Here is a 26,436-nt window from a genome sequence, read left to right as displayed (position 1 = left end):
AAATGATCAGCAGAGACCACAAATCCATAAGATGGGTGGAAAAAAAACCCAACGTTAAATGGCCAAGTCTTTTTAAAAATCACCCTTAATGAAATATTCTCGAGCTAGGGAAATGCATACAGAGGAGGAGGCAGCTTGCTCTTTACCACTAAAAACTGCAGTCTTAAAGATAGGATAGCAGATACTGCTTTTGTTGAACAAGAATTTTTATCTTCCTATCCAATCACCCCCTGCCACTAGGCTTTAAAATTCTTGTTTCCTTGGTCAGAAAGCTGGTTCAGACACCACACCTGCGGTTTCCCTCGTATTTGGGTCTTTTCACAGAAGTTGGTTTCCATAGTAAGTGCTTTTCAAAGAAGTTAGGGTTCAAATAAAAGCACTCCGTAGTCCATCGTTTTATAAAGGCGCTCTCTCATTAACTCACTGTTGAATAACTCTTATAACCTCAGGTCTATTTGAATTCCACTCCAAATGTTCTGCTGCAGACCATCTGACACCTCACAGAACGGATTATAAGCTCCAATGCTGAGTTTCTGATCTGAAGTCTCACTCTTCAAATTATTTTATCATAATTAGATTTGAATAAGATGTGCTAACTGATACAGTGATTGAGGGCCTGTATTTAGAAGCCAGGAGAAAAATAAGAAAATATTTTCCATTAAACATTTCAAAAGGCCAGTTTTTCCATACTTCCTGCAGTAACATAGTACGAGCCTTATGTTTTCTCTTATGTTTTCATCTCAAAAAGCTTCCTGTTTTGCCGAGACACTGCATTCTGCATGAATCTCAAAGCTTTAATTCTTGTGTCAGGGAATGTATCTTTTTAATAGGCTTTATAGATCTTTCCTTTTGATTTTATCATGCAATAATCCAGTATATTTCTTCCTTCTTAATACTGTTAATGCTTTGCAGGCTTACAATGGCGATTGCTTGAAAACATTTTTTTCTTACTTGACAAAACCAATGGAGCGTTTCTATTGGAGTGTGTTGGCATGATTTCAGTTTGGGATCACTAGACAACTAAAGAGGAAGGGCTAGAGTTTGTGAAGGCAAAAATAATGCACTTACTCCCTGCAGTGAAACTGCATATTGCTCTTTGCAGAGACTGTCCTTAAATGGAAAAGCCTAATATGCAACACAGTGCTTTTGTGTGGCTTTGAACACGTGGCATGGCAAGGCCGGCTTCTCTATAGATGAAGCAAAAGAAGAGGGCAGATGTAAAATGTGTGGGGTTTTAAAGTGGTTCCCTTCCCACCTGAAAGCTCACAGTGGGCAGGGAAGGCTGTGGGGCTGCCCCTGGGGGCTCTCCCCAGGAGGTGACACCCTCAAACATGTACAGGAGGCAGAGTTTGGCCTACTGTGTGCATTCTACCTGTACCATCCTGCAACTTAAAGGTTGTATGGATTGCGTAACTCTAATAGGTTTGTTTAACAGATGTACGTATAATACCTCTGGTGATGGATGTTCACCATTTCAGCTGCTCATACTAGCAAGCAAATAAATTAGTTGTTTAGAACTAAACCTAAAATACTAATTTGGGGAGGAAGTTAATGATCACGTACACATGTGTATATATATATATTCTTTATCCTTCAGCTAAAAGTGAATAGGAAGATTGAAAGCACCAGTTACCTTTTTACTTTATTGGACATTTTTAAACAAAAGTGTACTGAAATTCAAGTGTCTCTGCTTTATGATAGCTGGTAGAGTACATGCTTTGCAATACATTTACCTTGGAATCAATAAATCTCTGTTTTAATAACCAAGGTATGTGTTAGAACCTGATTACAGATGTGTGCAGAAGAACAGCTGCCATGTGTTAAGAGGTAACCCCTCCAGCTACAGCAGCCTTAAAGATTAACTGTGTCTTAAATTAGCCTTGATTCTATTAAAATGTCCCTCATATTTCATGCTCTGGAATGGAATATGGGGAAAGAATGTCATAATGTTTTCCTGTTCTTTGACAAGTCTTTCAGTAGGCTTGTCAAAGATCCTTTAAAATTGCACTGAAATAATCGGAAATGATGTGTCTATGTGAAAAACACTTGGTGAATTCCTTTCTGTGAGACAGTGGTATGCTAATGAGTTTAAAATCAGGAGTTCAAAATGACTGTTATCAAGTGAGTGGTCATAGTTTATATCAGATTACTAAGGTAGGCAATGAGGAGGCTTCTAATTACTTGATTTGTTTTACTTTTCTAAGTAAGATTTTTTTAAAAAAAAAAGTGCTTGAGCTGAATTAATACAAGTGCAGGTAATATAAACCAGGTTTTATATGAAGCAATAGATCATTCCCTATAGGTGGTCTGCCCTATATGCTCTGCTTTGTAATCACATTTATCAGCTTAGAATACTGCTCTCCCTCCTTTTAACGCAAGAGGTTGTGCTGTGCAGGTGTTCTCCTTAGAGTTTGGTGATCATTAGTTAAAAATCAAACAAACAAACAATATCCTCTCAATTATCTTCCTTTGTGAGTGAATCATCTTATTTTGCTTTTACTAAAGACTAATATCCTTCAACAGTGTCGCTCGATCATGTCTGATAATTATAATTATGCAAAGGAATTATCTGTGTGGATTTCATGCCCAGGATGTGTACAATCATTGTTCAGTTTATTTATCACCGTAAGTAGATGCATGGTGGTTGGTTTAAGGATGATCATTTGAGGTTGTGTTTACTTCTGAAAGTTATCATCCTTTATTACCCTTGCAGTTGAAGCCTTAAAAGCTATAAGCATATTTGTTGCTTTTCACTGACCCGATCAGAAGTAATGTATTTTCTTTGATACTATTAAGAATGCAGTGGTGACATGGGAGAGAACATCTGGAGTGAATGTTGTTGGAGTGGATCTTAAGTTTCGTTAGAGCAATAGCAAGCACCTATTCTATGACTGCAATGCCTAATCTGGGGAAAAAAAACAAGCAAGTAAAAGCAGTTTGCTAGCTACCGTCTGAATACCAACAAGTGAGAAATGGGAGAGATCAGCAATGATCGAGCAGTGCGTGATCAGAGGGAATGTTGGACATGCCAGTATTCACACTGTGAGTTCAGTGTTGACCTGAGGAGGATCTGGTTACAGTGTGCTGTGCAGGGGACCCTACCAGCTGTCTGTAGCAAAGTGCTTGAACACTGGAAGTCAGACAAGCTTCCAACCCAGGTAGGCTGGGGCTTGGAAACTAATTCTGGAGATAGGCCTAACATAGAAGTGGAATTGTCTGAGAAAGTCTTTGTGCACCTAAGCTCCTATTTTGTATTGAGACATGGGGAAAAAAAGCTGGATCTTCTAATTTTTCTCATGCTAGCACAAGTATTCCCAGTGCAAAGCTGTATAAATAATGTATATGCTCACAGAAGCAGGAAATATGCTGCTGATCAGACAGTGTCAACTTGGATGAATCCTATCCTGGAAGCTTTACTTTAAATGTGAGCAATAAAACCACTATTGACATGTGGCACTACTGACTGAAATGTCAATAGTTATAAAAAGAGTATTTCGTAACGCAGAATCATTGTTTAGTTTGCTTGACTGGACAGATGCTTCTGCTTTTCCATGAAAGAAAAATGATTTCCATATTAGTTCCCCAAATGCTCAGCATAGCTTATTTGTTCCACTGAAGTTCAGATCATATGTTGAAAATAGGAGCAAATTGCTTGCTGGTCTTGTATAGTGTAAGATGTTGACATGGGCATGACCTGAAGCAATGTAAGTGTTGGCGTGCTTACAGGTTAGCTTAGGGTAATTTTGCTAACTCTGGAAATGAGTAGAGGGTGAAGCATCACTGTCCTTACCCCTTGGCTGCTTAAGTGAGATTGCTTCCATTCTCTGGCAACTCTGACTTAAACATTGTTTCCAGAGCTTTCAGGCAGAACTGACAATTTTCTTTAGCTGTCTTCAGAGTATAGACTATTACATGTCTCTCGTTGTTGTTATGTGAGCCTCTTTTAATCGTTCTGTTTGTCAAGAGGTTAGAGCATGTGCCAGGAGCAGAGAGGCAGACAAGAGGCCAAAGTGCTGTTAGTGCCCTGGGCACGTTCAGGGCCAGGGGATCCACTGGCATATGTATGCCTGTACCGTCCTGACTGTTGAAGCATTCATCAGGAAAAGGCAATAAAACCACTAAGTTCCTTCCTGACGCTGCATTTGGACACACAGATTGGTGAGGAAGATTCTGAGAAAGGGATCTCCCGCGTCATCTCATGCTCGGCTCACTGCTACCCTTTCTCCAACCTTGGCCATCCCCAGTGATGCAAAAGAAGGTGGAAAGAGAAACCCAAAAATTTAAACAGAATGAAGAATATTATTTGTTCAGCGTGCATCAGGAAAAAACAATTGTTGCTTATCCCTGGTGTGTAACTGGCTGAAGAGCACAAGTGTGTGGTCAGGTCAGTCATGGATGTCCTGGAGAAAGCAAGGGAGTACACCCTTCCTGTTAGTTCTCATTTTCCTGTTCTCTAGGAATAGATGAAAACAGGGCATGCCTGTAAGCACTGCAAGTCCTCCGTAAATGACTATGCACAGTGTTTGGGGAAATTGGCCTAGCCATAGAACGGCTTGTGTTGGAAGAAACCTCAAAGATCATCTGCTTCCAACCACCATGCCACAGGCAGGATTGCCACCCACTACCTGATTGCCACATCAGGTATTAGATGGTTTGCCCAGGGCCTTGAGCACCTCCAGGGGTGGGGGACAGCCAGCATCTCTGCACCCAGAGTTGTTCTCACTTGTCACTAGCACCACATTCAGTTGTTAAGTGAGCAAATGGTAGCTGTGCTCCAGAAGCCCAAGCGTCAAACTGAAAAGGAGCAAAAGGACTTTTGAAGATTTCAGAATACTCTGAAGAGAGCTCAGTTCTTTTTGATCAGTTTACAGGGAAAGGCATTTCTTTGGAGAGCCTGTTTATGACAAAAATTATTATTTGATGATGATCCTTGAACAAAGATCTAACAGTTGCTTCTCAGAAGATAAATGAAATGTTGCTGTGTTTTGTGCCACTGACAGCCATCTCGACTGCAGCGTTTGCACCGCCTGTTGAGTTGTCCCCATCGGAAGGGACATGCTACACAACAGCAGCTCCAGCTTCTGGCAAGCAACACTTGGCCAAAAATAGCCAGGTAAAATTAGATGTGAAAACGAATGCTTTAACAACTTGCAAACAATTCCTGCTTTTTGTTAACGTGAACTTCAGGATGAGTGTAGAAAGCTTTGTCAGCACAAAACTGTGTAGATGAGTATCTTTCTGGGACCAAGGAGGGACTTGGTGATGGCAGTGTGATCAGTAATCCAGTACCAGGCACCATTGCAGAGTACTCAGATAAAAGGGGAGGTTGCTAAATCCAACTGGATGTGTTTCTTGCCAGTCGTCTCTCATCATGGAGCCATCTGCAACTGGTGGCAGATGGCAAGATGAGATTATGGCCAGTCACTTTAATTCCAAAGTGCGCTGATGTTTCCTTACATTTTGAAAAGCAGCAAATATTGTATCCTTTCAAGGGATGCCAAGGTCGGAGGAAACTGGTTAACAGCACAGTTCACTATGTAGCTCCAGTCCCTTACTGCCAGCAGTGTCTCTAGCTGGTAACAACATGGACTTTGGACTTAGCTCTCCCTCAGATGAATCCAGAACGTTTTGTCAACTTTGTACTTCATTTCACCAGGTGCAGAACTGCAGCAGCCTTGAACAAAGCACAGTTCCCAGTTCAGCAGTTGCGAATAGCAATGTATTTAATTGAAGTTGAGGGGTAGTTTATAAAATGGCTTGATTAACAAATATAGCTGCAGGCACACACTGCACAAAAGCATGTTCCTCAGCGAGAATTTGGGAAGGCATTTTGTGTGGAGCAAAATGGTACGATTGCAGGGTCAGCATCGTAGCGGTTTTAAATAGATGAAAAAGAGTCAGCTTAATGAGGACAACCTCAGTTAAATTCATCTTCTACGGTGTGAATCACTTGGAGTGCTGGAAGGAAGTGAAGAGGAAAATACCCCTAAATGTAGGGGGAAATGTGTTAGGGAGCAGTCCTTCTGTGGGTGTTGTGTGTAGCAATTAGAAACCCATTCAAAAGTGAGTATCAATAGGATGGGCAGAGTTCTGTATTTCAAGCTTCAGAGCAGCAGTCTTCCTATGCTTTGTTTTGGATGTGTTTGGTAAGCTGGGCTGTGATGGCCTTCTGCGCCTGTGGGGTGATCCATGGAGCGGCCGTGTGGATCTCTGACACTTGAGGTGAGCTGTGCATTGTACACTGCTGTGGCATATGGAGCTGCATTCCTGGTGGGGGCTGAACGCTGTGCCCATCAGTAGGAGCTGTGAGCACCTGCTTGGTGCTATTTGTCAGAGTGCTGTTACCTTTCCTGGACAGGGCTTAGCTCCAAAGAGGAGCTAGTTAGAGGTTGGTAGGTGTTCTCATTTGTATGGGTACTTTTTAAGTACTAACAATACTTCAGTATTTCCAACTGTCACTAATATGTGTTGGAATCAGTGCAACGTTTCCTAAACATTTAAAGGAATTTATTTCATTAAAAGCATATGAAAAATTCAGTAAAAGAAAAAAAAAATAACTTAATCCTGACATAGTTGAAGCTATTTTTAAAGCAAAAACATATGTAGGAAATTGAATTCTAGGTGATTTTAACAAAACGAAAAAGCTCCTTTCCTGCCAAAATTGAAAATCTGAAGACCCTGGCTGATTTACTGAAGTGTTTTTGTGCCACATCTTTTCCAGTAAATTAATTCTCTGCCTGGGAGAAGCGCTGCATGCAGCCCCTTCTCTGCAAGAGGATTTACGTGCAGTTGTGTCTGCAGCAGTAGAAGAGCAGTGAGCAACCATACGTCGGAGTGGTTTGACGGCTTCAGTTCCAGCACTGCCCCGTGTGGTTCTACCTGCTTTGCACAGGGGATTATTACATGACGCAATTTTCCTTTAAGAGTGCTTTTCCTCCACGCTATATAGGGGTGGAAGGTGATGGTTACGCCCTGTGCTTATTATTCAAATCGTATTGATAAGGAGAGCTCAGAACTCTTCCTGAATTAAGTTTAATGATACAGAATGCAAAATGTGTCCCAGTAGGCTGCAGCAATGCTCATGCTCCAAGCTAGGGCAACATCAGCATCCTTCTGCAGCTAGCAGCATTTACATTGCATCTACTTGGGAATGCCTTCGGTGGAGCTGAGTAGGTAGGAAGAGGTTGAAGTTTTCTCACTGTTGTTGCTCGCTGTTGTTGAAGGAGAGCTGGAGGAGGAGAGCTTTTTAGATTCTGCCCGGTGTGCTCAGAACGCCCGATAAGTTAGCACAGCACGCACCTAGCAGTCCGGCGCTGACAGCTCCTGAGCGGTGACCGCGATGAGAACGGACGGTCGCGCCGGAGCGAGGCCTCGGACCGGCACAGCGCCGGGCGGCCCCGCGTTGCCCTCCGCCCGCGGCCGCCCCGCCCCGCAACGCCTCCCGAGCGCCGCCCGCCCCGCCCCGCCCGCCGGGGTCCGCTCAGCCCGCCGGGGGGCCGCGTTGTGCGGGCTGCGTGTTGTGCCTGGCACGTCAGGTGTCATCCCGCATCGCAGGGCTCATTTCAGCTGGACTGGAACTAAATGCAGATCAGTAATAATGTAATGCTGCGTACCTTAAGGTTAAATGTCTGACAAGACAACGGCCGCTAATGGACTGTGACATTTTTCAAGCCATGGGTCTGACATTACTTGCTGTGTCAGGGAGAAATGTTCACGGGATCTCACTCACTGCTTTACATATATTAAGGCATCCTTCTTTTCTCTCATGCGTGCTGCACGTTGCACTGCTGCTGCTCATGCCAGGCGTGCAGCACGGCCACAGTCACAGCAGTGCTGCAGCTCATGCCAGGCGTGCAGCACGGCCATGGTCACAGCAGTGCTGCAGCTCATGCCAGGCGTGCAGCACGGCCATGGTCACAGCAGTGCTGCAGCTCATGCCAGGCGTGCAGCACGGCCATGGTCACAGCAGTGCTGCAGCTCATGCCAGGCGTGCAGCACGGCCATGGTCACAGCAGTGCTGCAGCTCATGCCAGGCGTGCAGCACGGCCATGGTCACAGCAGTGCTGCAGCTCATGCCAGGCATGCAGCATGGCCATGGTCACAACAGCGCACTGCAGGCCCAGCTGCTCCCAGCAGCACCCTCAGCCTCGGTCGGGCCCACAGGGATGCATTACATGTTCTGTGCCGATCCCCCCAGCACTGAGCTCGGCTGGGGCCACTCACTCAGCATAAGCACAGACAACAGAACCAGATCGGAACTCCGTACCAAATCCTTGCTAAATTGATACTGCTGCACTGCATTAGCTCTTGGCATTCTCTGAGTAAGTAAGATAGGAGGGCATCCTGAAGGACTACCCTGCCGGGTGCACCTGGCTGCTTCTGCCCGTGTTTGAGTGGCACTGTGTTGCTCTGAGAGCTCCTCACAGCAGTAGGTAGGCGTGAGCCATTAGGGGTCAGTGCCGGAGGGCTGGACTCCGTGTTCCAAGAGGGCCCTTTTTGGACACAGGTCTGCGTGTGACACACTACAGTGCTTCCTCCGGTCTGCTTTCCCTTGTTTTATCTTCTGTATGTGTGTGCAGGTCTGATTTGTTGCTGGGAATGCCCCGCTCTGTCCACTGTTACACGTCTCACAACGCAGTGCTGCTTTCCCCGGGTTTTCCTCTCTAGTGACGCTTCTCCACCAGCTGCCGGGCACTGCAAACAATACCGCCGTCGCTCACGGAGGTTCCAGCGAGCTGTGGTTCTGGGGAGCGGGTTTTGGCGGAGGGCTCTCGGAGCAGCGCAGATCCGTGCCGCGAGCGCTGCCCTCCGCGACCAGCACCGAGCCGGCGAGCTCCGAGCGGCTCCGCGAGTGCCGAGGCGTCCCCGCAGCGCTGTTATTTTCCGCTTTAAGCGCCGCTTCCCCGCGGTTCGAGGAAAAGCGGAAGCGAAGCGGGGCCGCGGCTCTCCCTGCACCTGCCGGCCGGGCCGCGCGGGGCGGCGCTGCGGGACCGCCTCGCCCCGTGCTGCGCGCCGCCCCTCGGCGCCGGGAGGGAGCGCGGCGTAAACAAGGCGGGGGCCGGGGCTGGCGCGCTGTCAGCGGGTCACATGGAGCCTCATATGGGCCGGGGGATGGCGGCGCGGCGCGGCTCTCCGCTGGCAGGCGGCGGCGGCTGCTGAGGCGGCGGCGGCTCGCGCCGAGGGCCCGTCCCGTCCCGCCTCCGCTCCCCGCCTCCCCGCGCTCCCCGCCGCTTCGCCCCCGACAAATGATGTGTTTTGTGCTCGCCGCGATGAAAGGTAGGCGCAGCCCGCGGGGCCGCCGTGCCGGGCGGCGGGGCGGCGGGGCCGGCGCTCGCTCGACGCGCGGCGCTCCCCCTCGGGGCGGCCTGCGAGCGGCACGCGGCCGGCGGCCCCGGGAGCGGAGCGCGGCGCCGAGCCGCGGGTGGCGGCGGGGCGGGCGGAGCCTCCGAGGGCTGCGGGCGTGCGGCCGGAGCTGCGGGAAGGGAGCCGTCCCGACTGCCCGCCGAGCCGTGCGGGGAAGCCCTGCCTCTGGAGCGGGGCAGCGCCGTGCAGCATCCTGTGGGCAGCTGGCGGGGCGGCTGCTCGCGTTCAGAAGGGTTTGGAACGAGAGGAAAATCGGAGCTGCCGGGCGGTTACTTTAAACCTCACCTTTTTTTTGTGTGTGCTTTCCGATCGTAGCCCTTAGTGGGGACGGTGCCGGACTGAGGAGAGGCAGAGGAAGTTTTGAACGGGAAATCAGAAGTGTAGGGACACGTTCTCATGCTCCTAATAAAGTAGGCTGTGCGGTGTAACTTTGCATTGCACAGTTTTTAAAGTAAGGATTCTGTTTAAAAAATAATAGTCATCTTAAAGCAGGAATTTCTTATCTAACCGCGGTGTTCTTCGGTAGTAACCGAGAAGAGTCTCGTGCTGTCACTTGAATTTAGTGCCCCGACTGAGGTACAATATCTTTTCCTTTTGAATTATTTTCATGGATTGTGCCGGTAAAGCTTCTCCAAAGTCTCTCCTTTTAATGAAATAATTGCTTGAAAAAGCAGGTTAATTCTGGTGTCGGTGCCAGGCTGCTGCCTTTTGTCCCACGTAAAGGGCAGCGCTGCCGGCAGCAGTGCGGCACTGGGAGCACAGGGGCCGTCCGTCGGTGGGCTCCTGCTCTGCTCCGAGAGCCTGTGTGGGTAAAAGGCGAGCACTGTGTGCATTAATCGTTATTGTGCTGCATGTGTTTGGCAAGAAGATGGAATTGGGTTGCTTCAAATACCAGCATGCAAAACAAAAGAAAATGTATTTTTAAGTGTGAACTACGTGGCCGTGTTAGCAGCTCTGTAGGATTTTACATACACAGACAGTGCGGTTTGTCGATACAACCCCTGCCAGCAGGCTTGAACTATGTAACCCAATAAACAAAGGAGAGAAAAAAACGTCGCTGATTGATTGATTTATTTAAAACATGTAACCATTTCACATGCGTTTGGACAGAGGGTGAGGAGCAAGGAGCTGCTCCGCAGCAAGTCGCCTTTGAAGTAATTGTTTCAGTTCTTCGGGGAGTTTTGTGTAAACCAATTTCCATACTGATGTAAAGTCTTGTCAGAGCCCAGCTGTTGGATTTTAAGGTACAATTCACAATGGCTTGATTATGGAGTTACTTAGGGCTCTGTCCTTTTCCAGAGTACTCATGTGGTACATTTCATTTGTATTTTGTGCTACTTAATTTCATAATACGCTGAAAAGCTGCATTGATTCTTCTTGTTTTTTAACCTGCTGGACAGAGTTCTGCTGCAGGAGATGTGTTGTCACATGTCTGACAGTGACCTCCGACTGCCACAGAATAATGGACCCCCAGTGTTGCTGTTTGGGAGATGAGATGTTTGGGAATGCTGTTCAGGTGTGTGAGGGGGAGATGCCAGATATGCCACTGAATGGAGCGTTTTACTTCTTCCTGATGCTGTAATGCTATCTTTTGGGTTTTCTGGTTGTTTTGTAGTTCAAACACAGAAAATTATGGTCCGAAGGAAAATAATAGGATTCTTTTTTTTTTTTTTTTTTTTTTTTTTTAATAAGTGAAAAAGATTATTAATTCCTTCCTGGTTGCTGTTGAGGTACCCCAAATTGATACTGTTGGAAATGAATTGTGAGTCACTTTATTCTTTTTAATGCATCGTGACGTTTTGTGGAACGGGTTTGCTGTCACGCTGAAGCCCAGGCTGCCAGGCCTTACGTGGGTCAGAGCAAGCACACACTGTGGTCAGCTGTCAGCACACCAGCACGTTCCCAAGGCTGGGAGGGTCATAGAGTCACAGAATGATTTGGGTCAGAAGGAACCTGAGAGATGGGCTGGAGGTGTCGGTGGATTGGGCTACGTGGTAGGAAATGGAACTTTCTGGTTTCAGGCAGAGGAGAAAGGTGTTTTTTTCTCTCTGTTTCTAAGAAAATAGGCAGTGGTGAAGCATCCAAAGTTATAAAGATTGAGTAAATGTTTTGCAGACTGATGGACCTTTAAAAATGGTTCAGTAACTGTTACAAGTCTGCACTGGGAGCCAGGGAAGCCTCACACTGCTAGTTGTTGCAAGCAGGCCAGAGTTAACTGGGGGATCTTTTCTACTGGGAGTGCCATTTCTGCGCTCGCCCACTGGAAGTTTGCAAAGAAATTGAGTAGTTCTGGCAGCCTGCTCTTTGGTACAGATCTTAGTCCTGCGAGAGTCTTGGCTGGGAGAAGAAGTATCAGGATTGACTGGTAGGAGAGAAGAACTAACGATGCTTAATTGGTGAGCAACTGCTCTGCTCTGGAGCAGCACCAGTGGGATAGGTTACTGCAGCTGCGTGGAATCGGAGGTGACAGACTGGGAGCTAGATCCAACCTGGTGGTGTTTGGCAGGCTGTGGGGTATGTGGGGGTACCGGGCAGCTACTTTGTGAGGGACAGGGATGAGGCCTGTGGGTGGTGAGAGCGGGAGGACTGGGCTTCTGCTGTCCTTTGGCCACGTCAGTAGAGTTCCATCTCCTGTGGTTAATGAAGTACAGAACAGAACCTAGTGAGAATTGCACTGCCCTTACATGCACGTTTCTGAAGGGAGATCAGCAGGATATCAGGCCTAAGCCCTGCGAGCCTTTCCTCCTGGATGTATTTACTGTTAAGATAGAAAGGTGTGATTTCAGCTTCTAATTCTGACTGGTGCTGCGTAGCATCAGTGAAATGGAATCTGTTGCTGCTTTGAGGACCATGAAAGAAGAATTGGTTATTCTGTTGTAGAGAACACTGCTTAACTGTCGGGGTCTGCACTTGAACCTTTGGAAACACAACCAGTTTTCTGACTGGCGTTGGCGCCGCATGAGGGTTTAATCATTGACAAACACCTATTTAAGGAAACAAAACACGCAGCTTTCTTTATTGGTGCAAATTACTTCTGCACTTTGCTGCATTCTCCTGCTGCTGCATACTGGAGCCCATGGGGCCGGGTTGTGGTGCTGTGGGACCCCCTCCTGCAGCTCCCCGTGCCCCCTCCCCACAGGCAGCGCCCGCAGCTGAGCCGGCCCCTGCGTGCCACGCTGCCTCTGACGTGTATTCTGTCATGGTTCTTGGCACTGACCTGTCAGCACGTTGGTAATTACTCTGTGCTTTTCACCAGTAAACAACTGCACGGGGAAAATATCTTGAAAGCCGCTTCACAAATTGAAGCATGTTTAAATTTGCCTTTGCTCTCGCGCTTGTGAAAGTTAAATCCAATTTAGCAAATATCCAAGTGCAGGACTTCTGTTGACTAAATATTAACAAAATCTGGCCTTTGGAACTGCAGGCTGAGAGGCCGCTTTACCTGACTGCGCCTGAGCTGAGCGAGTGCCTGCGCCAGAGCTGTTTGTTGCGGCACATTCTCAAGATACGGCTGGTTGGAGGCTTACTGCTGAAATGGGTGTTTCAGGCCCTTTGAAAGACTCGAGATTTGCAAGTAAAAAGAGGAAATGTGTCTTCATGTCTCACTCTGTGATAATCAAAGGCAGTTGCTTGCTCTGTACAAGTCTCGGCTGGGGACGTTCTTTCAAGTGTGGAGAATCTGTACGTCCTGTTTAAGTCAGCGATAACCGGGGGTGCTGAACACCTCCTAGATCAAACTCGTTCAGCTTTGGTACAGCTCTTGCCTAGTGACAGTGGCGAGCCTATTGCAGCCGGCTGGCAGCACAGCCTTACAGCTAGTTCTTCTAGGCTGGGTCTGAATCAGCAGCGTACAGCTGCGGCCATCTGCGGTGCTCTGTGTGGATGCTGCCCATCTGTACTGTTTTAAGAAAGAAAGAAAACCGCTGAAGGAATGAGGTGATGGGGGCAGGTAGTTAGGAGGGCTGAGCCTCCTGGTTCAGGGCCATGTTTGCGGGCCGCAGTCGGGGGCTGATTCCATATCAAGTATTTCACCAGCATCTGTGAAAAAAGCTGTTTTTTCTTGTTCCTTGCAATAGAGATCTTTGTATGTTCTCCTTCTTTTAGGCCTACGTAGCACTAAATTCTAACCTTCAGGGTTTTTAAATATTCGTTATTGCTTATAACTTCTCTTGCCTACAGTACATAAAGAAACGATCGTTATCATATACTAATTACTGGCAGGGCTGCAAGTATTTCATCTTCACAAGAGAATTCTAAATTGGTGTATTTGTTTCTAAACTATATGTTACTAAATCAGAACTGTCAGACCTTTGTGTCTCTCAGGGGTAGTGCATGCGGCTGTATGTGTCTGACTTTGCAGTTCTCTATCTAGTATGAGAGGAAGCGCGATGTGGAGCCTTTTCTTTTTTTTGTGTGTGTTCTCATGAGATAAGTTACTGTCGTGTGCAAAATAACCACGTATGAAAAGAATTTGTTAAGTCATTACGAGACTAGTCAGGCTTGATACCTTTTAGAGTATATGTTAGTCTTTCATTCGCAATGAGAGAAAGAATTAGGCATTCACCTTCCTCGTATTTATGTGTGAGCTGTAATTTGCAGTTGCAGCTGATAGCTCAGAGATCAAACACGCTGTAGTTCTCTCCTTTCATGATTTGTCTTTTCCTTGAGGACTAATATCTGAGGGATATGCACATAACTAATGGTGCAGAAACTCTCTTCTAACCTCCTTTACGAAGATCAGTTTTCCTTGGGTTTGCAATAAGCAATAAAAAGGGAAAGGAGGATTCTGTTCTCCAGGAACAGCTGTGTTATGAGAAAAAGGTGACTCTATGTGGGACAGAGCTCTTTGCTCATTGGATGGAAAATATCCACAGACTGAAATACGTAAGCAGAAAGCCTTGTTAGGGGACCTGGCAGATGGATGCTGCTTTTTGTGCTTCATACTGTTTTAAAGGGAAGTTTGCCCACGGTTAATGAAGTCTTTAGTTTGCCCTTTTTTCTTTTTTTTCTTCTCCCTTTTCTCTCCTTGACTTGCCGGTGGCATTTGGGCTGAGCAGTTCAGCGAGGCGCAGGTCGGCACACGGGGGCAGTTTCAGGCAGCTCCCAGTGCCTGTGCCGCCAGCTGAGAACGCCGGGGAGTGGCTCAGGGTGCCACGCTGCTCCCCACGGGCTGTGGCAGCTGCGGGCCGAGCTCGTGCCAGCTGGCACACCTTGCACGTCGGCTGCGGCTGCGCAGCATCCCAGGCAGGCTCACATCTTCGTGGAGAAGGCGGTATTTGCTTCACTCTTCCTGCCCGGTGGTGTGGGGAGCTGCAGCCTTCACGCCGACAGGAGCAAGGAGCTGTCCCAGCAGATCTGAGCGCTGTTAGGAAATGGTGGGGAATCCATGTTACGTCCTGCTTCCCCTTGCCTCGTGCGTCTGTATGCGCTGCTTGAAGCAGTGCTTGAAGCGCAGAGCTGAAGCCTGGCTGTTAACTAGGGGCGGCACTCTCTGAGGTGGCTAATGCTCCTTATGCTCCTTGGCTGCAGCCTGACGTTAATCTCTGACACCTAATGTTCTCACAAAATGCAGGAGCCCCCCAAGAGGCTGGGGGCTCCCGGCAGTGTTGGAAGTGGGGTTCCCCACTGCCCTCACCATCAACATAGGCCCTTGGTTCGCTACTGCTGCAAGTGCAGCAGGGCGCTGTTTACTGCAGTGTCAGCCTGCAGTACATGCTGCCAGCACCTGTCCAGGCACAGCCACCAGCCTTGCACAGCAGCTTGTTGTTTTCCTTCCTCGGTGGTGGGAGTGATGCAGGACCCACACTTGTGGCTCTCCTGTTTGTGTAAATCTAGCCTTTGGGCCATTTGTCATGCTCCATAGTAGCCATCTAGGCTAAAATCAGCAAAGAGAGGTATAATCATCCCGGCTTTCATTTTAAGAGCATTTATCTCTGAGGTTAATTAAAGCTACTTGAATGTAAATAAGGCTAACCTCTTCACTTCTGAACAATGCAAATAGAATAGTCAGCATACTTATAGGGTATCAGCCATGTAATTATTGTGTAATGTTTGTGTTCTTTGAAACACCATGCTATTTATTGCCATTGAATCCTGGTATGAGGTGCTTCATAAAACCAACTGCGTGACTCTTTATTTTTGTGCTTTAGAAGAAGCTGATCATTCACACATGGGGGAGGAGTGACATTAAATCTTTACATAGAAAGACACGCTGGTGTTACAAAGGCTTTGTCAGAGTGTGTTCTTTCCATCTCAACAACTGCTGCCCGCAGCCCCATCCCATGGCAGCACGCTGCAGGCTGTAGCCCCACGCACTGGCTTCAATTTCAGACAGAATTGTCTTAGTTTTAAATGGTATAGTGTGAAGAAATCAAATAGAGTAGTGGGAATAGGATGATATGCAGGGCCTCAGGTTTTCAGTGTCTCCACCGTGGTTCAAAAGGGGACAAGATGCGTTTGTGGTACTGAATTTCCACCTCTCTCTTCAAAGCACTGGGAGAGCCGGGACTAACTTAGCAGTTTTCTCCATTCCATCCAAGAAACATTTGCTTTTGAAAACCCAGTACAGTTTACACGGGTCAGTTAGAAATGGGTTTTTGTTGCACTTGGCACTTTGGCACTTAATCGACATGTCCCGTGTGACTGAGAGTGGTCTTACACGTGCTTAGCCCACAGCATGGGATCACCTAGAACTTGGGTGGGATGTGGTTCTCTGGTCCTGAGTTCTGAGCAGAACTGTGTCTTCCAGGGGCCATGATCTGCATCCCGAAAGGATGCCAGCTCCTTTCTGAGCCCTGGGTGCTCTTTGCCTGAAGGCAGTAGTCCAGGCAGGGTACGGACAGCCCAGGAACAGCACTCCCTGGTCATCAGAGCACCAGGAGCTTCCTTCCAAGCAGCGGCATTTACATCCTTTGCTTCTGACTTGCATCTGAATGATATTAATTGCTGTCCTAGCTGAAAGGAGCAGCAGTAACTGCTGACTTCCTATATCAACTGTAATGTTACTCATAATGGGTGTGCTTTTCCATTCAGCTAAATTAATTAGCTCATCTTTGTCTGTATTTGATTTGGCAGAGGAGTTATTGTGGGAAAACACATTTTCTAGTTAATTCATAGTGATTGCTTCAAGCTCAGTTTGGGAGTTAATAAATCCATCTTCTACACTGCGCAAAACTGCTTATCAGATTTTCACTGTTTTCCCCTTGGTTGAGCTAGATCCTGGCTTACTTCGGCAGTGCTGTATTACTGAGAGATGCTGTGAGTATTAAAGGTCAGTGAAACTACCCTTTGGTGTGGGGTGGGCATGTTGGAGGTGTTCTCAGCTACTGCTGCGGCATCAGCTGTGCCACACCGAGGGTGCAAACTGCTGCTCTGCATGTGGGGGAGCTGAGCCTGCCCTTGGCCTCATCTTCCTTTAGAGGGACACTCCCTGCCGCTGTTGGATTAACAGATGTACTGTAGTAGGTTTGGGAGGAGCTTTTTTTGTACTGCGGGTACACTGTTGAATTACAATAAGTATTTGCTTAAAATATGAGTACATAAGGATGTTTATGACTGCTGGATAGATTCTTGCATCAACAGATAATAAAAATCCCAGACGTGTTAATTAAAGAGCTGTAGATCTTTCATTTGAGAAACCTCATATACATAGGCGCCTTCTAATGGCCAAGGCAGCTGGGTGCAGGTGTCCAGCCTTGCAGCAGGAGCATCGCCATGGGGAGGGAGTGCGAGCAGGGCCAGCCATGGCAGCAGCATGTGGGGATTTCACATCCTGATGCTCTCTTCAAGGAGCATCAAAATATCCTGTCCGCCTCCTGCATTGGACCTCTTGTTGGAAATTAATGTGCAACCTCTCCATGACGCAAGCCAGTGTTTCATTCTTCAGCTTTGCTTGGTTGGTTATCTTGCTGCACGTGGTAGAGGCTGGGTGAGTGCTGGGAACTCCCTTTTGCCCGGACCTGAAAAGGCCCTGAAAATGTCATGTTTTTAATCTTGCTATGGCTGGCTCCCCATGATCCCATGTCCTAAAAACCATGCTGGTATCTCAGAATAACTTTGGATTCCCATTCAGATGGTGAAGCGCTGTGCCCGGGCAGACCGTGTCAGCTCTGAGCGTGCTGCTTCCATCACTGAGCTGCCTGGTGTTCATGGAAAATGGGAATTGCTATCTGTAACAAATGCTTTTTTTGCATATTCTTTCTTCCTCTAGCACGGTTTCCTCATTTTAAATTTGAACTGGAAATTAAAATGCTCAAAGCAGTGCATTTTTGTGGCCAGAACACTGGCGTGTCTTCAATCTAGGAGGCTGGACAGAGGCTTTGGTAGCAGTGACAGAGGCATCGATAGCAGTGTTGGCTTCACTGTGGAAACAGAGCTGAATATGGGGAAACTCCCTGTCCTTACTGTCACAGGTCCAAAATATTGTATTTTTTTCTGATGTTTTCCTTTCCAACCACACTGTTTATACTTGCAGAAGTGAAAAATAGCCAAACGTAAAGGTAAAGCCAAAGCAGAGATCTTTTCAATGGCAAAACCTCAGTCTAAAGGATTTCTTTTGTTACAGTTGATTTTAAAGCCCTCACAAAAGTGCTTCATGATGAAGGCTCTCATGTGTCTCATAGGGGCAGCTCTGGCATGTACTGGTTGTAAATTTGCACTCCATGGTGTGTTACTGCTGCCCACACTGACTAGAGTTCTGTAACGGATGTCACCCACCTCGCCACTTAACCTCCTTGGTGTTGCCAGTCTGACCTCTGGTGCACCCACTGCAGTTTGAACACTGCCCCCGGGGGCAGAGTAGAGCCTGAAGGAGAATATCCTGAAAACGAGCTGTGTAAAACGTACTGATACACTTGTTCAATGGGATGAAGCACGCGACTCCAAAGCCAGGTGACCTTAGATGTTTGAGGAGATCCTAATGTGTAGCTGTTGGTGCTTTTTAGTGGCTGGATGTGGTCCTAGTTCAGGCCCAAACTATTGAGAAAAAAGCAAGTAAAAGCACACTTGACTAGTTAATTACACTTTGTCAAACATGTTTGGGTACATTAGCTACTGCTCGTACTAATTTGTAACACTTGAAAAATATGGTTGGATTTGGATTTTTATTCAAGTTATCATTCCAAAAGAGTAGCACAGTTATTGTGGAAATTCTGAAAACCCATTGCTGAGAAATGTGACTCACAGAGCGAGCACCTCATGAAATTTGAATGTTGAGAAGGGGGGATGACTGGCAGCTCCTGTTGTAAGCACGCTAGTTACAATAATGTATAAAAGTTCAACATCAAAGAGATCACTGCTTAGTTTGTGGCAGACTTGTACATCAAAGAACAAACAGAGGACAAAAGGAGCTGTGCAGAGATACAGTTTGGCCTCACAGACAAGTCCCCGTGGAGTGCTAGGGAGCTGCTTTCATAACATGGAAATTATCTTTGGTACATCATCATTTCTGATGTGGGGAACAAGTGAGACTAAGATTAAAAGCACTCTCTCAGAGTTCCGTCTTGCCAGTGCAGTGGGTGCAGGTGCCCCAGCTTGCACGATTTTAGCTGCGGTGTGACTCGGGTGCAGAACGGGGCTGGCAGATTGCAAGTATGCCTACAGCACGGCGCTCGCTCTGGGTGGAGCAAAAGGCAGATAAAATGCATAAATGAAAGCTAAATGCCTACTTCTGGAGTAATTGTTCTGTATTATTACACTTGCGGTCACATACTGCATGGTGCTCCCAGAAAGGTTGTGGAGTTTCCCTCCTCAGAGGTATTGAGACCTCAGCTGGACTCAGCCTGGAAGTGGAGTCAGCCCTGCGTTGAGCAGGGGCTGCTCCAAGCAATCTCCAAGGTGCCTTCCAACACCAGCTCTTTTCTGATTCTGTGAGGATAATACTTTCATACTAAGACAGCCATCCACCTATATTTGTAGTATGATTTCTCCTAAGACAAGGCATGATTTACCCAAAAACATAACCAGCTCCTACGCAACGGATGTCCCCACAAAGTATTTTTTCTATCATTTCTTTTTTTTTTTTTTTTTTTTTTTTTTTTTTTTTTTTTTTTTTTTTTTTTTTTTGAGCTTCTGCTGCATGGGAGCCAGATGTGGTTTTGCTGATTCAGGGTTTTAGTAGCTAATGCATTATAACAAAAATCCTAAATTCTCCCTTAAGCCAAGGAGGAAGTTTGTGAATTTCTTGCTGTTGTGCTTTAGCTTGGCAGGCAGCTGGGCACCATAAAGCTGTTTGCTCACTACCCCCTCCCAGTGGGACAGGGGAGAGAATTAGAGGGGAAAGGCTTAGAACAAAGAGAAGCAATACTGACTGTCCTAAGCACACGTCCAGCGTCAGAACAAGGCAGGGTGTGAGAAATTTGTCGCAGAAAGTGGTTTGGCTGCTGCTTACCAATCGGTGGTATCACTGTACTGAAGTCATGGAGGCTTCGCCATCAGTGTGAATGCATCTGCTTTAATACTACAATGAAAAGTAGGTCACATCAGTTCTTCAGCTCTTGTCTTCTTCATTTGTATTTCTTGTCTATATGTGCTGACTGCTTATGTGGTATAAAAATGTTAATCGTGAAATCCAGACTAAATCTGAATTCTCTGAAGTTTAAGTGTGCTTGGATCAACGATTTTAATAATAATTTCATCTTTTATGGAAATATTGTTGTCAGCAGACTTAGATTTTTCTTTTATTGCAGAACTAAAAATATTTAGAATCTGAGGGAATCATTAGGAAATACAAAGGGTTTCTGTTTAAAAACCCTAGGGAAACCTGATTAGGCATACTCCTGTATAATTAATTGATGCGCTACTACACTAAGAGGAGTAGTGCAGCAGTAAACAGAAGTCGGAATGTAAGAGGCTGAGAAGAGCTGCTGGGAATTGTGTAAAAACATCAAGGCTTGGAAAGAACAATTTGGGCACCTCAGGAGAAACCAGCATTTGCATTTGTTCGAAGGACAAGAAGTTCTCGGTAAGGCCATGAAAGAGGGAGCTGTGAAGGCTCACGCTTGTGATTAGCACTTGCTTTTGCCAGTGAAACAGCTGTAAACACGTTGGGTATTATTGCTGGCAGTATTCCCTGCTGCCTTCAGGTTGGTGCTATGATTGTTCTTAGGCATTTTTTAAAATATCGTAGGGTCAAGCCTTTTATTAATACCGTCTTTCAAATGCACTGTTTTTAGTAAGTTGTCACTTGAAATGTGAAATGGATTGTATATTTGTACCGCTGTTTGGTTGCTGTGAGGCCAAGAAATTATGGCCAGCACATGGCCTGTTCCCTTTAATCTCTTCAGAAGAGTTAGGGTCTCCTGTGAAGAGCAGCAGTAGCGTGTCTGTGGGGTCCAGTGGCTGAATGACCCGTTGGCAACACGTTTAAAGCCGTGTGTCGAATTCCTTGCTGCTCCCCCATTGACGGCACCGGTGCTGCCTGAAGGAGGGCTTCCATCCCGAGACAGAATGTGTGCAGGACCAGTAGCAGTGGCCCAGGAGAAAGAAGGAAGGGAGGCCTGTGTGTCTGTTGCCTCGCTTTGTTAATTGGGAGAAATGAGCCATACTTGAAGAGTGGCTTTACTTGAGCTGCACGGGGTGCCTGAGCACTTGTAACAGCACTGCGCTGCTGCACACAAGGGCTCGGCACACTGACATCCAGCCTGTGCTGAGGAAACTGCAACTGTTTGCAAACAGTGGCCACTGCTCTCAAGTGAACGTGATGATGATGTGTGCCCTGCTGCAAGGAATTACAGCAGATGTGTTTCTTCCATACTCTTGCAGGGTGGAGGTTTCTTCATTCAATTATGTCATGTCCTGACCTGTTAGCTGGCATGGAGTGTGGTAGGAAGAGACGAGCTGTACGTTTTAGAAAGGCTAACCAAATCAATTCAGCTTATATGCTGAACAGGAAGAATTTTTTAAAGAATTTGCTTCTGAATTTAAAAGCAAAGTTTTAGAGCCTGTCTTTCCCCCTTAAAAATAGCTGCACTGTCAGGTTAATAGCTTGTTATTTCAGAGAGCCCGTGTACATGGGGAGAGCTGCCAGTAACTCATAAAGCCAAAATCCCAAAATGAAATCCTTGAATACTTTTTTTTTTTTTTTTTTTTAAATTGCATTGAGCTGAAATATTCCTTAGGGAAGTGCTGGCAAAAACACGGTGCGGGGTTTTGTTGCTTAACTTTGTTGTATTGTTGCCACACTACTGGAGATTTGGTAACTGTTACAAGTTCCGATTTTCTGTCAGCAGTAGGTGGGATCCCTGCATACAGGAATGAATATCTGAAATGGGCAGCATGCACGGATGTCCAAGTTGGGCATGTTTCCTTGGAGTGTACAGTTCAAGCACTGGGAGCACATCCACAGCTGGCATAGACCTACGTGTTTCAGATAAGAAGCACCACTAAGCATTATTTCTTAAAGGCACTATTTCTGAATTTGAACAAGTTTTGGTTAGGCAGGCATATTTTCCTTGGTGGAAGTTTAACAGTTTTTGAGGACTCTTATCTATTTCAAAAGTAAAAGTACCTTCATAATTGAAATTACAGAGCATGACTTGAAATATATAATCACCAAATACAATGTGGGAGAATAATTATAATTAATTCCAGTCTTCAGAAAATGCTTTCAAATTTGTGTTAAGCTGGGTACTAAAACTGTTACTGCTTTGGAAAATGTTCCAAATCTGCAAACATCTCTGTAATGTGCCTTTTTCACAAAGGACTGCTTGGTCCAAGAGATTTATCCAAGGAGACAAAACCCAGTTTGCTTGGTGCTAATCTGGTGCTTTGCAAACAAGATTATAACTTTTGTTCCCTTGACTTCTACAATTTAGGCAGATAGATAATGGGCTGGTTTCCTCCCATAAGTAATTAATCTCATTGTAAATGTCAGTTGCATGTAATTTTGAGTATCTACTTTTTTTTGTTGTTTGTGTTTTTTTTAAGTAATGTAGCATCCCAGGCACTTTAATCACCCATATCTCACATTAGCAGAATTTGAAAAATTATTCCCAACCTGTGTTTTCCAAAGTGCGCGTTAAGCATTTACCTTCCTTCCCAAGACTTGTTTGCTGTACCAGAGACTGTCCAGAGAAGGAATTTGTCCTTCAACTTAATGCATAGCAAGTTGCTGTAATGGGGCCATTTGTATTTCTCTTTGTGTTAGTGGAGTTCCTTGTATCCTCTTTGGATAGTAAAGCCAATAAAGAAGTCAGGTGACTCTCAGTGGAGCTGAGCTTAATATTGTTATTTGAAATGATGCTCCTTCAGTGCTGAGAGCAGGGGTTTGAGTGACCTCATCAGACAGGGTTTAGCATGGCCTGGAAGAATAAGAAGTATTCCCATTTAAAATAAATAAAGGTTGATGAGTGTAAGTACTGTGTTGGTTTTCAGGTACGGCACCGTACAGCAGTGATAACTCAGTAAGAAGCTGAAGGACTGTGTGCCCAAAGAGAAAATACATGTAACTGAGAAGGAATTTAACTAAGCATGTATTGATTTCCCTGTGTGCTAATTCCATCACCGCAGTTCCAAGTACGTTGTTCAATGGAGTTAAACAACCCACCTAAATATTTTAAGGGATTGTTCCTTAACAATAACTGTTTGTAACATCATAGGGGGCAAATTAAGTTGGTTGCACAATGTATCAGACGCTGTAAAATGTTGTGGATGTTATTAGTTGTTAAGTAACCAAGAGTAGCACTGGCAGTGTATTAAATCTCTTGGCATTGCATGAATAGTCCTAGATGAGAAAAACAGTCTCCAGTTCAGCCGTTATCCAGTCTGACTTTTGGGGTGGCTGTCCTGGCACTGTCTGAAATGGGGTGAACCAGGCATCTGTGCTTTCCTCATTGAGTGGTAAACTTCCCCTCTGCAGGCTTTGTATTTGAAACTATTAAGACCAGGGCAGGCTGGAATTGACCCCAAACCAGTGGCACAGGACAGGTCTCTGAGTGCTCTTCGCATCCTGTAGTTGTCATGGTTATGTCTTTCAAGCCCTTTCCAGATGAGCTGATATTAAGCTTGTAAAGCTCTTAGATCTGTCAGAAGTTACATCTGTAATAACTGCCTGCCCTCAGCTGTCCTTCCGAGTTCAGACTTTCTCTGCTGTGGGGCAGATTTTACCTTCACTCACCTGTTACACACCTTCTTCCCATGGCTGCCCCTCCTTGCCACAGTGCTGCTTGCACAGCTCTTCTCTTTCCCAGGAGAAGGGGCACCTCGCTGTGATGAGGGCTGTGTTTCGCTTGCTGGATGCAGTGAGCTATCTGTATTTTCTTCCCGAAGCCAAGCTGCATATCGGAATAACACCAGCACTACGTAAAGCTGGATAAATTCCTGCTTCTCTTTTTCCTCATTTCTTCCTCGCCAAGTACTCTGAACAAATCTTCATTTAATTTTTTTAATGAAAATGTTTTTTATTCTGCAGTGAATGTGTCAAAGTAAACTGACGTGTCATGTAATAGCCTTGTGGTTTTCAGTTTTTCCTCCTTGTTATAAGTTGATGCAGAAGGCATATTTTGATGCTGTTATACTGTGACGGATGAAAAAACTGCACTGACTTTTATCCAGGAGATGGAAGCGAGAAGCTTTCTTTCAAGGGCTGCAGATCAATTGGTGTCTTACAGAAGTAATACCATGAAAGGAGGGAAGAACTCCTCTTTGATTCTGAAGTCTTTCTATTCCAGTTGGTACAATAATGGGCTTTTGAATTAAAGGTTTGTTAAAGCTTGTATCTATTTCAGAGTACTGACAGCTGAAACTCACCATCTGAGCCAAAATTTAGATATTTATCCAAGCCTGTTAAGATCAGAATTTATGTTGACTGGACTAAGGTCTAAGCTCTAATACCACTGCCATATAGAAGGCTGCTGTTTGAATGTTCAGTGAAGTTCTTTACAATATGCCTTTAAGTTATGATTTATAACTGGATTCATAATTTGTAACTGGATTCATAGAAATAAATGCTTTTGGCCAAATGCTGTTGAACTAATTCTATTTTGAAGTCATTAATTGTATTTAGCTCATTTTAGAATAGGAGGGGGAAAGGCATCAGCTAACCCTACGTAAAAATGACAACAGGATTGTTTTGTGAAGAGGCTGTTGGCTCTCCTAAGCTGCAAAGAGGGAATGGTTTGTTGGGTTGTTTGTGTTTTTGTTGTGTGTTATGTTTGGTGTTTTTTTTAATCAAAGAAGTGTGAGCAGGAGCTAGATAATGCATTATTATACTGCAAAAACAGTTCACTGTTGAACAGGCATTAATACAGTTAATGCTTTTCTCTTTTATCGTGTTAAGGTCTTTCCTTTGCAATAGGATCTGGCTATGCTGTGAGCCTACTAGACTGTGTTCAGTAAAACCCTTCTATTTGTTAGTAAATCCATTAACTCTTGTCAGATTGGTAAATTCTCAAGGTAAATTTCCTCTGATGTATTTGCAATTGAATAATTAGTTTGCTGTATTCAGGCAACTTAACGTAGGAAAGAGATGTTACAGCTTTGACATCTCATATTTAGTGTGAAGCTCAGAATAAAGTGCTAGCTGATCATCAAAACTAAAATCTAGATGCAACCAAAATGCAATGATTTTTAATGTAATTTTTGATGAGCCCTTGGAGCGTGGAGCATGAGTGAAAACAACAAACTTACGCTTTGCTGATGGCTGGGGTTTATGCTGCTTAAACATCTCCAGCCTCAGTTTCATTCTGTGTCCAAAAAAAAAAAAAAAAATTCTGAAAGTTTTTTACTTTAATTTCGCCAAGTAGGATTAACACTGTAAAAACAGATTGGGAAATGAGTACTGCATATATTTTTAGGCTGAAGCGTGGTACTACTGCAGTCTCCATCTTCAGTCTTCTGTTTTGGCTATTCCATTTGGGTGGATGTAAGAATCCTCCCTCTTGGAATTCACGTCTCCCTGGGACTGCACAGGCTGCATGCAGTACTGTCATCTTGCTGAAGTGCGATGTAATTGCCTGATCCTCTTTGCTGTCTAGTTCCTCATTTCTTTCATTTCATTTCTTTCATTTCTCCTCCTTTATGTCAATGTTCTTCATCTCCAATTCACTTTCTTGTGTTCTTCTTTCACTCTCTTTTGACAGCAAGCTGCTAGTGCCAATTTAATGCCTTTATCAGTATAGTTAAGGGTAACAACACAACTGCACCTTTACTCCCTTTTTAGCCGTCTGTTTCATATCATCATGAAAGATGGGGGCCCCTAGAACACCTATATGCTTTACCTTCCTAACTTTTATGCCCTGCTCTTCAAGAGATCTTTGTTCCTTTAGCAGCCTTCTGAAATTGCTCCAAGCACACCAGAGGTTATGACAGCTCCGGAAACCATGTCTGAGAAGGGCTTTAATTGTCTTTCCATTTACCAAAATTCACATGTGCTTTGTAAAGCCACAGTTCTTCCTCACCACGCTGAAAAATTTCTGATTTTCTTACCGCTTTTTGACAGTCTGGGCTAGGAACTCCAACAGAGGCTCACTGGTGCACATAGGAAACTTAATTCGTGCCTGCTCGTCACATTGCTTGGATGTGCCGTTGCATTCAGATTCTGCGTGTCGGAGGAAAGGGCAGTGGAAATAACGTCCCAAGGTGCTGCAGTTGCTAAAATGACTAATTTTTGTGATGAGCTCCCTGAATATATACAAACCATTCTGGTTACAAGGGTGATTAATAACAAATCATCCACAGGATGGATTTTTAGAAGAGATCACTCAAACACCCTCTTTGCTCATGGATTGCTTAGGAAATGTGAGTTTGTTAAAATGAGCTAGCATGAAGCAAGAGCCTGTATGAATTTACTCTTAATCAAGCTATGATGCTGGTAAACAAAACATGGAAGTAAATTGTGTATTAAGTTTGCAGAAAGAGAACTACAGTAAAGTGTGTTTAACAAGTTTGGGAACCAGAATAGAGAGCAGGGAAAGCGTGAAAGGACATCCCACTGCTGTATTGCCATTAAACAGGGACCTTCTTTTTATCTGAACTTTATCTGTACTTATTATTTGTTTGTGTATGTATGTGCCAGATCCTCATCCAAAATCCAAAAAAGTAGAGGTAGTTCCTCACCTCTACTACAGTGATGGTGGT

At 45.3% G+C, this 26,436-nt stretch overlaps 1 protein-coding gene across 3 annotated transcripts in view; it reads left to right on the top strand.

Moving 5' to 3' along the window:
* Positions 1 to 26,436, top strand: part of RORA (RAR related orphan receptor A) — a gene marked incomplete at both ends in the record, with an annotated part of 346,183 nt that overhangs the window by 275,889 nt on the left and 43,858 nt on the right. The window contains one exon of one of the 3 annotated variants that reach the window (XM_079540700.1): positions 9,246 to 9,276. The exons of the other annotated variants lie outside the window; for them this stretch is intronic. Within the exon in view, the coding sequence (XP_079396826.1) occupies positions 9,246 to 9,276 (31 nt within the window). Of the gene's footprint in view, positions 1 to 9,245; positions 9,277 to 26,436 lie in introns of those variants that run through there. 3 annotated transcript variants of the gene reach the window in all.

Source organism: Tetrao urogallus (assembly GCF_951394365.1).
Source record: "Tetrao urogallus genome assembly, chromosome: 11".
Classification (NCBI taxonomy): Eukaryota; Metazoa; Chordata; class Aves; order Galliformes; family Phasianidae; genus Tetrao; species Tetrao urogallus.
Note: the sequence above shows the minus strand (reverse complement) of the source record. Positions and strands in the feature narration are given on the sequence as shown.